Source organism: Chrysemys picta, chromosome 6 (assembly GCF_011386835.1).
Source record: "Chrysemys picta bellii isolate R12L10 chromosome 6, ASM1138683v2, whole genome shotgun sequence".
NCBI lineage: Eukaryota > Metazoa > Chordata > Testudines > Emydidae > Chrysemys > Chrysemys picta.
This window is the reverse complement of record NC_088796.1, coordinates 103,287,619-103,303,019: the sequence shown is the minus strand read 5'-3', so window position 1 is coordinate 103,303,019 and position 15,401 is coordinate 103,287,619. Positions and strand designations below refer to the sequence as shown.

At 40.9% G+C, this 15,401-nt stretch overlaps 1 protein-coding gene across 10 annotated transcripts in view; it reads left to right on the top strand.

The window, feature by feature from the left end:
- ADAMTSL1 (ADAMTS like 1) overlaps positions 1-15,401 on the top strand; it is a 690,570-nt gene that overhangs the window by 531,389 nt on the left and 143,780 nt on the right. For all 10 annotated transcript variants that reach the window (XR_010588651.1, XM_065549471.1, XM_065549470.1 and 7 more), the window contains 2 exons: positions 3,651-3,762; positions 11,484-11,622. Coding sequence is in view for 9 of the 10 variants with exons in the window: in XM_065549471.1 (XP_065405543.1) it covers positions 3,651-3,762; positions 11,484-11,622 (251 nt within the window). In the remaining variant the exon portion in view is untranslated. The remainder of the gene's footprint in view (positions 1-3,650; positions 3,763-11,483; positions 11,623-15,401) is intronic.

Genomic DNA, 15,401 nt, shown 5'->3' with positions numbered 1-15,401 from the left:
ATGTTAGCACCTATCTGATGTGATGAGCCTCCTTCCCCCGATTCCCACTGACTGGGATGCTCAACCTACTTAACCCCAGAGCTAGCAGGATTAAGCACAGTGCCAGTGTAACCTACACACCTTCTGGGTGTGGTGTTCTATCCCATCTATTGCCACCGAGACCACTTAAAGAGAGAGCAATTAATGAGTCTGCTCTACAGGCTTAGATAACAGCCAGTTGGCTTTTAGCTCATGATGTAGAGCAGGGGTAGGCAACCTATGGCATGCGTGCCGAAGGCGGCACGCGAGCTGATTTTCAGTGGCACTCACACTGCCCGGGTCCTGGCCACCGGTCTGGAGGGCTCTGCATTTTAATTTAATTTTAAATGAAGCTTCTTAAATATTTTAAAAACCTTATTTACTTTATATACAACAATAGTTTAGTTATATATTATAAACTTATAGAAAGAGACCTTCTAAAAACGTTAAAATGTATGACTGGCACGTGAAACCTTAAATTAGAGTGAATAAATGAAGACTCGGCACACCACTTCTGAAGGGTTGCCGACCCCTGCTGTAGAGGCTCATGCACTAAGCTCCAGAGGTCCCACGTTTGATCCCACCCGCCAACTACCAGGGTCTGTCAGCGTTACACTAGCAAATCTGTTGCTACAGAAGGGCCATTTGGAAATGTAATTGTTCCAAAACATAGTTAATTTTGTGCTTCAAATGTTAGGTTATTTGTTGGTTTTCATTCAGGATGCTGCAGTTTTTCCCAAATCAATATCGTATTTTAACAAAGTGCAGTTATTCATCAGGGAACTAAACAGCCGGTGCTTGTGTACACACACATGTGCACCACTTTGATAAATGATTTACAAAAACAGTTTTAAATGCAATATAAATGGGTATATGCCATTTTGAGACTCAGTGATATCCCTAGGACCACACAGCAAATCAACGTCAGTTGGAGTTTCTTCTCTCTATTATTTTAAAAGACTTTGCCTCCTCTTCTCAGGGTGGTGGCTACCACTATTGGTAGGGCAGAGTCTAGGAGAAGGACAGCTAGGCTACTGGAGATGGGACAGCTTCACAAGTTTCCTAGTCTTCCAATTTGGACTGTGTGTGTGGGAGTTGGCCCTGTGCAACAATCTGAACTGTCTCCTGAAGCATTTGATGTGCTACAGAGCCAGCATGTGTTACTTTCTGGGTCTTGCCTGGGTTAGACAACCACTGATATTTTCTGCTGGATCAAACCCTTAGGTTTAACAAATTGTCAAACAAAATTCGAAAGACGTTGTTGCTGCATGGAATCAGTATACACTGGTCTTCCTGTGCTTATAGTACTCAATAGAGAAAATAAACAGTGATTTGTCTGATTCTTTCACCTGACTTATTTAGTATCATTCAGTTCGCATCTGTAGCTCATTGTGATTCCTTTGTACCCATGTGGTTGTCATGGTTCTGTGGGTAACTTCCACCTAGCTCTGGAAAAGATCCGCATCTGCCTTTTCTCTCTGTCAGATCAGACAGACAATCGCAGACACACAGGGATACTCTTTGGGGAGATGGGTTATTATGTCTTCCTGACTTTTGATGTGAAACTCCTTCCCCCGTCCTCCCTTTTACTAAGCCCTGTGTAATCTATCTTCTCATTTATCTCGTTCCACCTAAGACTGCACAGCTGAGTGGATCTTTTTGGTTTAAGCATCATTGTTGATCTTTATTTTAAAGAGGAAAAGTAAATTCTCCCCAGTGAATTTTGTTTCTGTGTGTTCAAACCAGAGACCTTCTCTAATGGCTTCCAGCATGATACTGTGCTAGTCCCAGGAGTGTGCTGGGCTCTTGTGAACTAAGAAAGGTCTTTCTGAAGAGTTGATTAATGGACCATCCCAGCTCAAGGAATTAGATATCCTGTTTCTGACATACAGAACTAAATGATATGAATCCATACAAGAGGCCTCTCATTTGCTGAGGAACCTATATTGCTACAGCTGTATTTTTTCTGTTGGGAATTTACCTCAGTGTTTACTCTAATTAGAAGAGACCAGCATACTCTCAGTGGACCAGAACTCTTGTGGCCCCCAACATATCCTGCAGCATTTCCGTTTTCTTCTTTCCCCCTTCATGCAGTTCAAGATTTGCTGTGATTTGTTATCATGTTTCTGTCCATCTACGGAGGGCAGGGGAGAAACCCACAACACAGACTCTGCTGTTCAATTCAACTTGATTTGTCATTTTTTTCATTCTTGCTTTTTTGTCTAGTCCCTTTCCCTTTGTCGGTGCTTCTCAATTTTTGGAGGGAGAAATAAAGAAAGAGTTAAAAACAATTAGAGCCCAAAAGATTAAAATGGAGCAACAAACTGACTATATGGAGACAGAGTGTGTGAAACATTTAAAACTAGTCTGGATAAAGCACTAAAAAACTCACTTCAGGGAACAATCTTGCACTGGCAAGGGGAAGGACTAGGTGACCTAATAAACCGTCTCCATTTCTGACTTCTGGGTCAGAATCTCCCCTGTGTTGTGTCCCCTTTGCACCATGGCACTGGTGCAGAACAGCCCTAGCAACACTGACACATTCAGCCCTGGCAATAACACCCAGCCTAGGGGGATTCTCTAGTGGCACAACAGCTCCCATGCTATCCCCCTCCCAGCTGTCAGTGTAAGGAGCATCACTGGGGGAAAGGGTGTGGGACCAGGGCTTCCCTGTGCCCTATAGTGCCTCGTTGTCGTCAACCCCGTGGGGCCATTACCAGCCAGGCACTCTGCTTTATGCCAGGGGACCAGTCCTGCACACAGATCACCCAAGACGGGGGGAGGAGCACAAAGAATGACTTCAATACACATGCACACACATCCCTCCTGAGTGTTAGCATATGCGCCTTGGCCACCACCAAGAACCTGAGCCTGTAATTAAAAATACAATCAGATCCTAAACTGTATGTGGAAATCCAAAATTCAATTAACTAAAAGGACAAGTTTATAATATATAACAGCACCACAGAAAAGAGAGAGAATATGAATGCATTACAGACCGAATAAGAGATACTCCTGGCACAGTAAAGAATTAGACCTTCCTGAAAGCTTTAGTTTGCTCTAGTTGAAGTATTTTACTTCCTTATATATATTAAAGTAACATTGATAGTTGCATCTGTTTCTTTTATGTGCATGTGTTTCTCTCTGGTACAATCAGCTATCTTTCTTTCTATGCTACTACAGTGTCTAGCCTTTCATTGTCTTGAAGCCACTCCCCCTCTTAAGAATGTAACCTTCATTGGAGTGAGGCAGAGGAAAGGTGTGTTGTTTTAAATGAGTAAATGCCAGTGGATGATCTCCTGGTGGTGTGAAGTTCAGTCCAGGTCCTCTGTGTGGTAGCTCTCCTTAAAGTTATTCAATAGCAATAACACTTCTGTTCCTTCATCATTACAGAACACAAGCTGTAAAACACCATGGACCCAACTCGCTAACCGTTTGTGTGCGTGTAATTTCTGGCAATGGTTCAGTCTGAATATCAAGAGGCAACATTCTGTTTGTGCCTCTCAGTTTTTAATTACAAAATGCCTCTGGTATTTCATGTAATGCATGGTATTTACAAGATCCTTACAGCAAAATGAGTGTTAGTGTCACAAACTGTGGCAGCTTTACCATTATCATTACATCTTTTTCAGGTCCGTTACGCTGGTGCTGCTGACAGCGCGGTTCAGTTTATCTTCTATCAGCCCATCATTCACCGATGGAGGGAAACTGATTTCTTTCCTTGTTCAGCATCCTGTGGAGGAGGTAATATATAGCGTGTGTGTGTGTGTGAGAGAGAGAGATCCCACCTACTAGATAGCTCAGACCTGCTCAGTTATTTGTGACTGTGGCCTTCTAGTGGCTAGTCTACAGAAAACGTGAGCACGAATACTACTGCAGGTAAGGGAGATTCTCCTGTCACTTCCATGGTAGTAGCCTGTATTTTTGGATTAGAAAGTCCTAAATTCTATTGTTGCTGAAACCTTGAAGACCATGTGGCCATAGTGAATGATAAAGCTGTCAAATAATGGCCCAGATTAAGTGGTATAAAGCTGGTGTGATGGCTACTGTTGATAAATTGTATAGTCAGTTGCTTGACCTCACTTTGGTTTGTTGTAAAATATACTCAAGATGCCAAATAACCAATGTCAGCCAGGTTTATTGCTTTAAGCCAATAATAATATAGTACAGGGGGAAAGGTTCTATATGATACCAGTCTCCAGGAAATGTATTGTGCAGCGTTGTTACATTACAGCATTACGTGCTTCCCAAGTTACAAATTTCAGCTGGTATTATTTATATGATGATTTTACAAGTTCTCTTTACTAGGGCTGTTGATTAATCTCAGTTAACTAATGCAATTAACTCAAAAAATTAATTGTGATTAAAAAAAATAATTCTAATTAATTGTAGTTTTAATCACACTTTTAAACAATAGAATACCAATTGAAATTTACTAAATATTTTTGGATGTTTTTCTACATTTTCAAATATATGGATTTAAATTAAAACACAGAATACGAAGTGTAACAGTGCTCATTTTATATTATTATTTTTGATTACAAATATTTGCATTATAAAAATGACAAACAAAAGAAATAGTATTTTTCAATTCACCTCATATAAGTACTGTAGTGCAATCTCTTTATCGTGCAAGTCTAATTTACAAATCTAGATTTTTTTGTTACATAACTACTCAAAAATAAAACAATGTAAAACTTTAGAGAGATAATGCTACCCGCTTCTTATTGACAATGTCACCTGAAAGTGAGAATAGACATTCGCATGGCACTGTTGCTGCAAGATATTTACATCACAAGATATTTACATGCCAGATGCCCTAAAGGTTCATATGTCCCTTCATGCTTCAACCACCATTCCAGAGGACATGCGTCCATGCTGATGATGGGTTCTGCTTGATAACGATCCAAAGCAGTGTGAACCAATGCTTGTTCATTTTCATCATCTGAGTCAGATGCCACCAGAGAAGGTTGATTTTCTTTTTTTGGAGGTTTGGGTTCTGTGGTTTCCACATCGGAGTGTTGCTCTTTCAAGACTTCTGAAAGCATGCTCCACACTTCACCCCCCTCTCACATTTTGGAAGGCTCTTCAGATTCTTAAACGTTGGGTCGAGTGCTGGAGCTATCTTTAGAAATCTCACATTGGTATCTTCTTTGCCTTTTGCCAAATCTGCAGTGAAAGTGTTCTTAAAATGAACAACATGTGCTGGGTCATCATCCGAGACTGATATAACATGAACTATATGGCAGAATGTGGGTAAAACAGAGCAGAAGACATACAATTCTCCCCCAAAGAGCTCAGTCACAAATTTAATTACAGCATTATTATTTTTATTGAGCATCATCATTATGGAAGCATGTCCACTGGAATGGAAACCGAAGCATGAAGGGGAATACAAATGTTTAGCATATCTGGCACTTAAATTCCTTGCAATGCCGGCTACAAAAGTGCCATGCGAACGCCTGTTCTGCCTTTCAGGTGACATTGTAAATAAGAAACTGGCAGCATTATCTCCTGTAAATGTAAACAAACTTGTTTGTCTCAGCGATTGGCTGAAGAAGAGGTAGGACTGAGTGGACTTGTAGGCTCTAAAGTTTTACATTGTTTTATTTTGAGTGCAGTTTTTTTCATACATAAATCTACATTTGTAAGTTCAACTTTCATGAGAAAGAGATTGCACTATAGTACGTGTATTAGGTGAATTGAAAAATACCATTTTTTTAACAGTGCAAATATTTGTTATCAAAGATAAATATAAAGTGAGCACTGTACACTTTGTATTCTGTGTTATAATTGAAATCAATCTGAAAATGTAGAAAACATCCAAAATATTTAATTAAATGGTATTCTATTATTGTTTAACAGCATGATTAATTTTTTTTAATTGCTTGAGATTAACGCATGCAGCAATTTACAAATATTTCCTAAAGTCTAAACACGTTCTTATAAACTTAACGTCTATTTTTAAAAATGCTAACATGCAGGTGAGTCAGACTAGTTTCCAGCTATGCATTTGTCACTGTTCAGTGAGGCCTGGGGCCTTGGCATGAGTTGGCACCTGGTCTGCCAGTGTCACAGCTAGCATTCCAGGTACTTGTCTGTGAAGGTACTTCCCTAGCTCGTACTAAGTCACAATGATGTATCTTGATTTTTGACAAGTTTCCTGTCTGCTTATGCCAAATGCTCACTTCAGTAAATGCAAGGAGTTATGAGATATTTAGCATAAGTGAACAGGATTATGGTATAAGTCAGTTTAGGTTATATCACTGTTACAGTATTTGTGCTTAATGTTATTGATGCTCAATGCATACATACATGCATGTATGGTGCGCATAATACATATTCTATATTAGTTAACAGCTCCACTCTTCCCTTGCTAATGGCCTAGGGATGTGACTAAGGAAAATGGAGCATAGCCAGGGATTTCCTTTTCATGCTGATCTGTGGCTGCTCTGTTGGGCCCTTTAGAGCTGTTACTCCTGGGACCAGTGTGCCGTTCAGCAGGCCCAGAATCTTGGGAGTGCAAAGGTCTTCTTTACTGTCCCCTTCCAGAGCTGTACTATGCACCCCTCAGCCGGAGCTGAGGATATGGGCCTTTGTATGCAAGCCATTGTCACAATTAGTTTATCTTTCTTCTTTTGGGCTCTTGAGTTTGTATTTGACAGTGTTTGGTAACTGACTTTCCTTTGCATTCTAACCCTCCTGATGAAGGCAGAAAAATCCATGTTCCTGACAAAATGCTCTCCAGTTTCCTGACTCTGGAACAACTGAAGAAGAGGCTGTCAACAGAATCATTCCAGGCTTTTGCCTAGTGCATCCTGGGCCAGGGATCTGGGGAAGTTAGACTATTCCCTTAATCAGGGCACACGTGATCAGTTATGTAGCTTGATATTAAGCCTCAGGGCTTTAATTCAAGGAGTTCCCAGTAACCTGCTCGTGCCTGGTCCAGTCTTTTCCCAATTTGAAGACCAACAATGAAAACAAAAACTGTAAGACAAGCTGACTTGTCAACACATGTGATACTATGTAGCAATGTGATACTATGTAGCAATGTCATGAGCAATATGTTGCTCATGACCCCAGTAATACATGTAGTGACCAGATTGGAAATCTTGCAGCTTTACTGCTTTCGTGTTCTTCTCATAGTTTTCTACACTGCATTCATGCAAAACTAATTTACAAAGTTGATTGTCACAACTGTTTATAATTAGATACCAAAAGGTATAAATCCTTGCTGGCCAATCTGTCAAACAGCTTTGATGAAAGCCCCTTTTCTAGGGAGGACAAGAATTCCACAAAGGAGAGGGTGTCACCCTGAGGAGGATGGATGAGGCGAAGGAGGGCAGGGGAAAGGTTCACCCAGAATGAAAAGATGGACAGTAACCTGCAACTTATATACTTGGAGAGTGAGTCCACAATCAGGTCCCATGGTGTATGATATTGGCATTGGGCCCCGGAGCAGTACCTCTATACACAGATCTTCTCCTGCCTGGGTGAGAGGTGAGGGAAGTTCCTGGCCCTATGTGGGTTTTTTCCCTTGATCTTGCTCTATTTTATTACCTTTAACCATTCTTAAGTGCAGTAGACAAAGAAGTTTCCATTGCAATTTTGGAAATTCTTGGAATTTTATTTTAAAGGATATATAGTTGTAGCCTTTTATAATATTGATAGGTTGGTATTGCCAGTGATATCTTAAACCACAGTGACAGATGCCAAAGGTTCACATTCCCTAATGGCTACATTATCAGAATGAGCAAGGTGAGACTCACCATGAGGAACATCATTGGGTTGGGGGACTCTAGAAGCACATGAAGAACAGTATCAATGACCTCATCAACATTCACAAGTTATCAGTTGTCCCTTTATTGCAAATCTTCTTATGCCGATAATCAATGCTAATGCCAGTTATATGTACGTGAATCAAGATGGAGAGTAACTATAACGTCCATTCTGATGGTCTCCCATATTTAAGAAGGATGAATTCAAACTCGAACAGGTACAGAGAAGGGCTACTAGGATGATCCAAGGAGTGGAAAACCTGTCTGATGAAAGGAGACTCAAAGAGCTTGGCTTGTTTAGCCTAACCAAAAGAAGGCTGAGGGGAGATCTGATTGCTCTCTATAAATATATCAGAGGGGTAAATACCAGGGAAGGAGGGGAATTATTTAAGCTCAGTACCAATGTGGACACAATAACAAATGGTTATAAACCGGCCATCAGGAAGTTTAGACTTGAAATTAGACGAAGGTTTCTAACCATCAGAGGAGTGAAGTTCTGGAACAGCCTTCCAAGGGGAGCAGTGGAGGCAAAAGACATATCTGGCTTCAAGACTAAGCTTGATAAGTTTATGGCGGGATGGTAATTAATTGATCTTTGACTATTAGCGGTAAATATGCCCAAGGGCCTGTGATGGGACACTAGATAAGGTGGAATATGAGTTACTACAGAGAATTCTTTCTTGGGTGTCTGGCTGGTGAGTCTTGCCCAGATGCTCAGGGTTTAGCTGATCGCCATATTTGGGGTCAGGAAGGAATTTTCCTCCAGGGCAAATTGGCAGAGGCCCTGGCGGGGGGGGTTCACCTTCCTCTGCAGCAGGGGGCCATGGGTCACTTGCTGGAGGATTTTCTGCACCTTGAAGTCTTTAAAGCACAAGTTGAGGACTTCAATAGCTCGGACATAGGTCAGGGATTTGTTACGGGGTGGGTGGGTGAGTTTCTGTGGCCTGCGTTGTGCAGGAGGTCAGACTAGAAGATCATAATGGTCCCTTCTGACCTTAAAGTCCTAGTCTATTATTAATGTTTACATATTCACATCCCCAAGGGCACCATAGAAATGGGTGGATCTTTCAACAGGTGGGTCTCTTGATGGGTTCGTCTTCCCTTATTCATGCCAGGGTACCCCTTTTATCCTGAGTTACACTCATGCTCGTAACCCTTATTAATAAATGTTGGGATGCCCCACTTTGCAGAGGCCATCTTCTTAATTCTCCTTATCTTCATTAACATTTAAATCAACAAGTCCCCATTGTAACTTGCAGTCAATGCAGAATTTCCCATCATGTTACAATTGGGCATCTTGCGATAGCGATGGGCATATTGTGGCATATTTTCCAATCACCCATTATCACATCTGTTACAATAATCTTGAAACTTTATTGTTACAAGGTTGCCCTTGGGTCAGCTAGTTGTGTCAACTTCTTTCCGACCTAAGGCCTGATATGGCTAAGCTGAAATTTGGCAGGCCTCAGGCCTGTAGGTGTTGCTTTACTGCCTTATATTACTTATATACCTAACAAACTCTTACCAATAATACATCCTTATCAATCCTATACCTCTATAATACCTCTACATATTCCTATACTCATACCTACAAATTTAATCTATTCGTCACACATTGATTACATATGGGTTAATTACAACAATAGATAACACAATTCAGTGAATATATAAGATAATTAGATATGTAGTCAAATCAAAAGGAACTCAGTGAAAAGAAAATATGCAAATTCCCTTAAGTACCAGTACAGTGCTGGCCACATACAGTGTTACTTATTGGGTTGTTAGGGTCTGAAGTAAAAATTTCAAAAGCATCGAAGTCCCATTTTCAAAAGTGACTTCGGCACTTAGGAGTCCCATTTTCGAAGTACCTACATCACTTTTGTAAATGGGATTTAGGGTCCCAAGTCACATAGGTATTTCTGAAAATTTTACCCCTGATCCAAACCCACTGAAAAACTGCCTTTGACATCAGTGCATTTTGGATCTGTTACTTAGTCACACCTCTGCTGCAGTTTATTAAATACTGTATTGGTAAATCTTTGGTCCATGTAAAATGTATTAAAATGAAACTAAGACTACAGTCTTGACTGCCTTCATATTTTAAATAATAGCTACACATGTGAAGTAGTGAGCCTTCAAAGTTCTGTCCTGCACATTCATAGTAGCTTTAAATAATGTCATAAAAATTATTGTTTACAATACATACATTTAGATGCTGCATGTGTTTCAACACTTGCATGGTAGGTTTCTCCTTCTTTCTTATTTTTTGAACTATTTTTTTAAGTTGAAAATAAAACAAAATTACATGATCATGAAGTGAGTCTGGCAGCATTACAATTACAAAAGAGGAGAAGGTTAGAGTGCAGACTGAAATGCAAGGAATGACGCAGGATAGCTTACTAACTAAAACTGCATATCTACTGTTGATCATGTAAATATCTCCAGTGGCTGGTGATGGGACACTAGATGGGAGGGCTCCGAGTTACTACTTGCCCATGTGGTCAAGGTCTAACTGATCGCTGGGTTGGGGTTGGGAAGGAATTTTCCCCTGGCAGAGACCCTGGGGGTTTTCACCTTCCTCCGCAGCATGAGGCACAGGTCACTGGAAGATTTAAACTAGTGTAAATGGTGGATTCTCTGTAATTTCAAGTCTTTAAATCATTGTTTGAGGACTTCAGTAACTGAGCCAGAGGCTAGGGGTCTATTACAGGAGTGGGTGGGCAAGGTTCTGTGGCCTGCAATTTGCAGGAGGTGAGACTAGATGATCATGATGCTCCTATCTGACCTTAAAGGCTATGAGTTAAATGGCCACTGAGGTGCACCGTTATCCTTTAAATGTCCATTTGCACATGCAGTTTAGGCATAAGCTTTTGAAAACTGGGCTTTCTTGCCCTAATGCAGATTTCACTTATACTGTTTTTACACCAGCACAAATGAAATAAATTTTACACCAGCATAACACCATTAACAGGAAATATTGTCTTGTGGCTAAGGTATTTGACTGTTACTCAAGGGATCTGGGTTCCATGCCACAAATGCACAGCGGGACCTTGGGCTCCTGGGAGCGGCAGCCCCATGTTCTGCTCCTTTCAGTGCTGTGGTGCCCAGGAGAGCCCTGCAGTTCTGTGGATACCGATTTATATTCACGGATATCTGCATCCGCGGGTATAAATTTGTATCCGCGCAGGGCTCTACAAATAATAGTGCATTTAAGAGCCGAATCAGCTCTTTAGTCTTTTAATGTATATGCTTTTATAATACAATAATATGAACTGTGAAGCATGACTACTTACCTTTGCAGTGCTAACTGAATTATATTGCTCCTGTGGCTCTAAAGTAAAATAAATAAATAAAAGTTAAGAAGTAATTTCAGTAGTGTAGGTATTTTTGTGAGTTAAAGTATGTGTGTGTGTTTATAGATCTATTTATATATATTGATCCTATCTATATTTAATAGATTTAATGGGTAATGTATGGGGGCAAATCTGTTTTATGAAGGTTTGGGGAGACACCTAATCTTTTTGTAAAATAAGTTTGTTAAATCTGGGGTAAGCCTTTTGTTACATTGAGGGGGACTGTCATTTTGGATAATGTTGTACAAAACCAGGGTTTACTTGTATTTAATACATATACAGAGAAAGAAATTGAGCTCAGATGCTCTGTTTTTTTACTCTTTGAATGTCACAGGTTACCAGCTGACATCTGCTGAGTGTTATGATCTGAGAAGCAGCCGGGTGGTGGCTGATCAATACTGTCACTACTACCCTGAAAATATTAAGCCAAAGCCAAAACTTCAGGAGTGCAACTTGGACCCTTGTCCTGCCAGGTCAGTCAGCTCTATCATTAGAAGAGACCAGGCTTTACTTGAGCAAAACCAAATATCTATTTATTCCTCTTCCTGTTTGTTTATTGACCTACAGAATATCTCCGCCTTTTTCGCTGGGCAGTGTGTACTGGGTAAAGTAAAATGGCATGTTTATCCCAGGTACAGTGCAGAGAACAGTTTTAGAGATGGTTGTTTCTTCCCTCCAGATTTTTTCTGCCTCATTGTGTATTGTAAAGTGTGGGAAAACAAACTACCCAGGATAATATCTTATGATAATCACATGTCATTAAAAGTGTTAAGATAATAACAAATCCTGAAGGGCAAAACATGTGGCTAGCAGTGGGTAGATCTTGTTTTTATAGACATTAAATTTTGCCTTTGAAAAAGGACTGCTTGCCACAACAGCAGCTTGTGAAAATTTAGTGCAGGAACATAGTCTAATCATCAACATCCTCTGACCTTTCACCAAAAGCAAAAGACCCCTTCCCTGTCCCCTGCCAAGAACCCCGTCCCATAGAACTAATTGCAGAAACAGGAGATGCACAAAATCAGGGCATCCACCAGATTGTTAGAGCTCTCTGATCCATTTAAAATTAAACAATTAGCCACTTAGGGGTCAGTTCTGTGAGGTACTGAGCACCCTGAACTCAGTGAGAATTGAGGGTGCTGAATGGTGGGGCTGTAACTGCTCACAAATCACGTATTACATGTATCTTCTAAACATGTGTCTCAATTCATGGCTCTGCCAGAAGTGTGCTCAACACAGTTTCGAGGTTGTGTGCGCAAAGATGCCTTAAAGACACCTACTCTCTCCCTTTACCCTGGGGTTGCTCTGTGCCAGGCTCAAACCACACTCAAATTAGAGCAGCCTCAATGGCTTCCAGTGGCCCCGCTGCATGTACACCCTTTGGTATGCCAGGGTGTAAGGCCATCCCCAGTCCCCTTCCTAGCACCAGCTGCAGGGAGGAGGAGGAGGGTGGTCTGGAGCCCTTGTGGTTTCTCTGCACCACCCAAGGAGCCTTCAGTGGTGGGTGGTGTTCCTTTAACCAGGTAAACTGGCTTTTGGCAGAGGAGCACAAAGTTGCTCTCACATTAGGTGACTGCCCCTTGATCCCTTTAAAAAATGACAGAGCCATTGGCATAGTCACAACTGGGAAATCACTCAAGCTCCTACAGTCATGGAGACAGGTAATGTTACACACTTGACAGAAAACCTGAAGTACATTTGCTCTTACACCAATAAATACACCTTGTAGAATCTTTCAAAAAGACTGAGGGGAACAAAGCCCACTGAGCTATGATTAATGATGTGACACAGACTGGTATAAAAGCAGGAAATCCAAAGTTAAAGATGACATAAGGAGGATTGCAGGTGATTTATGTCAAGGTAGAATTTGGTCTCAACCTTCCTTAAATTGTACTGCCCTTGTGATGAGAAGGGAGTGTGCAATGGGAGATGATGGACTTGATATTCCTGGCTTTCATGTGTTTCTGTCACACCCTTAACACACAGTGCTGGCTCTCAGTTGGTATTACTGTGGGCTCTGTGTGCATCTAATTTACAGGCAGAATTTAGCTCAGTATCTCAACCCTAATAAGAGGTTATATTTAGTTAGGCATGCATTAGTGGCAAAGGGAAATGAGCTGGGAAGCAGAAGGGAGTGGTAGTACTGCAATCTCTCACTATTCCCTTGGTGATTCTTATGGATCCAGGAATAGAATACAATGCCCAAAACTTTAGTACAAGAAGAAGCATTGTCTTGAAAAAAAATGAAAGATTAGAAAATAGCATAATATTGATGAATGCAGCCAAATTGAGAATAGGTTATGGCACAAACTTCCAGAGAAGATTAGGCCGATCCAAAGGCTGGTCATGTTTAGGAAACACTGCAAAACCTTCTCTTGGACAAAGCCCAATGACACTCACTGTCAACACACTCTTCTACTTGCCTTCTTCGCCCCCAATCAAAATAAACAAAAACCATGCCTCAAAATAACTAACAAATCAAAAAACCATAACCATGCTCCAAACAGAGGTTTCATACCCCCGAAAGGGAGAAGAACCAGAGATTCCATTAGGTCCATTAGGGACTTTGCTATGGCTGTTGATTTTTACATAGAAGGTGCTCAGATACTACAGCAATGAGCAGCAGTATAAAACTCTCAATAGATCAGATAAAGGAAGACAGACTAAAATTGCTGGATCCATTTCTCCCTCTCCCTCTCTCCCTCGGATTCAATGTTCTCTTGCCCTTGATGTTAAGGCAACATTTTGTGGGGTTTTGCTCTCTGTGGTTTTCCACTGAAACAATTACAATCTTTTTTGGGGGGGGTGAGCGGGGGTGGGAGAGTGATTTTTCCCAAAACAAATTTCCCAGTGAGCACAGACCAACCATGGTCAAGTATTAGAGCTAAAATATTTCAGAAAGCGTGACTATGGAAAAACGGCAGGCTATAATGGAAATCAAGTACTGGGAGTATGTCTACACTTTGAGTTAGGGATGTGATTCTCCGCTCAAGGAAACCTATTCAGGCTAGCTCTCATAGAGCTTGTGGGCCAAAGAAAAAAATGTAGCCACAGCTTCACAAGCTTGCTGCCCCCAATATGTACCTGGTGTCTCCGATGGACATGTATGCATGTTGGCTAGCCCCTCCCACCACTTGCACCACCGTGGCTACCCTTCATTACTTTAGCAGGCTAGCTTTATTTGAGCTCGTGTTGGTATGTTTACTTGAGCTGGGAATCACACCACTGGCTCAAAGGGAGGCGTGAGCAGCACCTACTGTAATGGGATAATTTTACTTTGGCATTGATTTTGATAAACTGTTACCTGACCTGGTTTTTGTTGTGTTTTTTTTAAAAATCCAGTTCTGGATCACACATGTCTTTTCTCTCTGGCATTTACCCCAAGGCTTTTTTTGTTTTTGTTTTTTAATAATCTGAAATTGCACATGCTCAAATGTTAAGGCAGGTGGCTGCAAGGTACGTGGGAGGAAAGAGAGAGAAAAAAGCTTTTGGGCAGATGTCAGGAAGTAATTTTTGTTTTCTCTAAGGCACATAACTAGGTAGAGCTGTTGACATAAAGACCCTGGGGAGGAGAGTCATTTAGAAACAAAGCTATGCTGTCCTAATGTACAGGGAGTACCAGAAATGACTCAACTTACTGGAAGTGTCTCCACAGAATGCCAAGTTACTGACAACCATGACTTTCTGGAGAACACAAAGAATCAGTAACACAGACTCAGAATCAAGGACCGTCTCTGATAAGAAGATAAGATTCAGAAAACTATAGAAAATAAGGATGGTCTTGTGGTTAAAGCATAGGCTGGGGGGATCAGGATTTCTGGGTTCTAGTCTCTACCATGAATTCATTATATGAGTAGCTAAAACACACAATCTCTGTGACTCAATTTCCAAAGCTGTAAAAATGGAATAATAATTCTTCCCTATCTCACGTGGTTGCTGCGAGGCTTAATTCACTAATGTTTGCCAGGTGCTCATATACTATGGTGATAAGTGCCATAGAAAAGCTGATAGATGTAAGTGTTTTTGAAAAAAGAAATGAAGAGGCTTTACTGTAGTGGAGTTTATATCTGAATTCAGACTGAGAGGAAGGACAGCATTGTTTTCTAATAATTGTGTTCCGTGGTTCTGGGGATTTACAGTGGATATATGTACAGTCTTTTACCTCTAGCTTGTTGCTCCCTATTGGCAATAATTAGCACCATTTTTGGCATTGTCAGCAGCAGAGAGGCCAAGGATTGAATGGACATGGAAA